At 57.0% G+C, this 1,448-nt stretch overlaps 1 protein-coding gene across 1 annotated transcript; it reads right to left on the reverse strand.

Annotated features, from left to right (window-relative positions):
* Positions 1-552: 552 nt before the first annotated feature.
* Positions 553-1,104, reverse strand: LOC138364734 (adventurous-gliding motility protein Z-like). The gene has a single exon (XM_069324702.1). It carries the CDS (start codon positions 1,102-1,104, stop codon positions 553-555), a length of 552 nt encoding a protein of 183 aa, XP_069180803.1.
* Positions 1,105-1,448: the final 344 nt, after the last annotated feature.

A 1,448-nucleotide genomic window follows, 5' to 3' on the forward strand; every position in this document is an offset into this window, starting at 1 on the left:
CGTCACACATCTGCGCACCATACGTCACACATCTGCGCACCAAACCCGCCTGAAGAGCAGGTCAACACGCGCGTCACGGCCGGACACTCTCAGAAGGTGACCAAGCGTTCGCACTGATGTCTCAAGGACCAGCGCTGCCAGGAATTCACAAGTACGCGTCGGGGGGTCTCACGCCGCCCCGCCACGTTCGCCTGTCACCCCCAGTACCGACGGCAGGCGGGGGTGGACGGGGCCGACGGACAGAAGGACGGATAGACGGACGAAAGGTGGGTAGGGAGTTTCGTCTGAATGGACGGACCAAAGTAGGGAGAGATCGACAGGAAGGAACGGACGGAAGTAGGGTGGGAATGGCACTAGGCGGCACTAATAGGGTACGGGGGCACTACAGCAGGGCACAGGGTGCCACGGTTCAGCCTAGTGGCAGGGTTTAAGTCATAAAATGGATGTCATCAGTTGGCGCTGGTCCTCGGCTGGCGGGAATACGAATGGTGCCCAAACTGCTTTCATTTACATGTATTACTAACTTCGCCGTCACCGCAAAGGACCTTCCGTCTATTGCAACGACTCTTCCGTCTGCCGCAACGACCCTTCCGTCTGCCGCAACGACCCTTCCGTCTGCCGCAACAACCCTTCCGTCTGCCGCAACAACCCTTCCGTCTGCCGTAACGACCCTTCCGTCTGCCGCAACAACCCTTCCGTCTGCCGTAACGACCCTTCCGTCAGCCGCAACGACCCTTCCGTCAGCCGCAACGACCCTTCCGTCTGCCGCAACAACCCTTCCGTCTGCCGCAACGACCCTTCCGTCTGCCGCAACGACCCTTCCGTCTGCCGCAACGACCCTTCCGTCTGCATTAACGACCCTTCCGTCTGCCACAACGACCCTTCCGTCTGCCACAACGACCCTTCCGTCTGCCGGAACGACCCTTCCGTCTCTCGCAACGACCCTTCCGTCTGCCACAACGACCCTTCCGTCTGCCGTAACGACCCTTCCGTCTGCCGGAACGACCCTTCCGTCTGCATTAACGACCCTTCCGTCTGCCGCAACGACCCTTCCGTCTGCCACAACGACCCTTCCGTCTGCCGCAACGACCCTTCCGTCTGCATTAACGACCCTTCCGCCTCCACAATAGTCCTCCCATTGCCCAGTCAAAGACTATTGATAGTCTTGAAGTTTTCCAATGTCTTCTACGGAAACCATTTTCACGCTGAATTTTGTATTCTTTTTGTATTCCCTTATGCTTCCGGGATCTTGTCAGAGCTACTCAGAACGAAGTGTCAACGTAGCACGGGCTATGGCGAGCCCGTAAATCTGGTCAGAGTCGTTGTACAGTTGGGAAAGGCGGGAGCTTCCAGTTCTAAGTCCATGTTGACCTGGAATGTGACGTTCATTGTTCTCCATTGTTCTTCGTTGTTCTTCATTGATTATGTAGTTTGGTGACCAAACCACG

The sequence above is a fragment of the Procambarus clarkii genome, chromosome 14 (assembly GCF_040958095.1).
Source record: "Procambarus clarkii isolate CNS0578487 chromosome 14, FALCON_Pclarkii_2.0, whole genome shotgun sequence".
In the NCBI taxonomy this organism is placed as follows: Eukaryota; Metazoa; Arthropoda; class Malacostraca; order Decapoda; family Cambaridae; genus Procambarus; species Procambarus clarkii.

Coding starts and splice junctions, on each gene's coding strand:
- LOC138364734 (XM_069324702.1), bottom strand. CDS start 1,104: ATGCAGACGGAAGGGTCGTTGCGGCAGACGGAAGGGTCGTTGTGGCAG.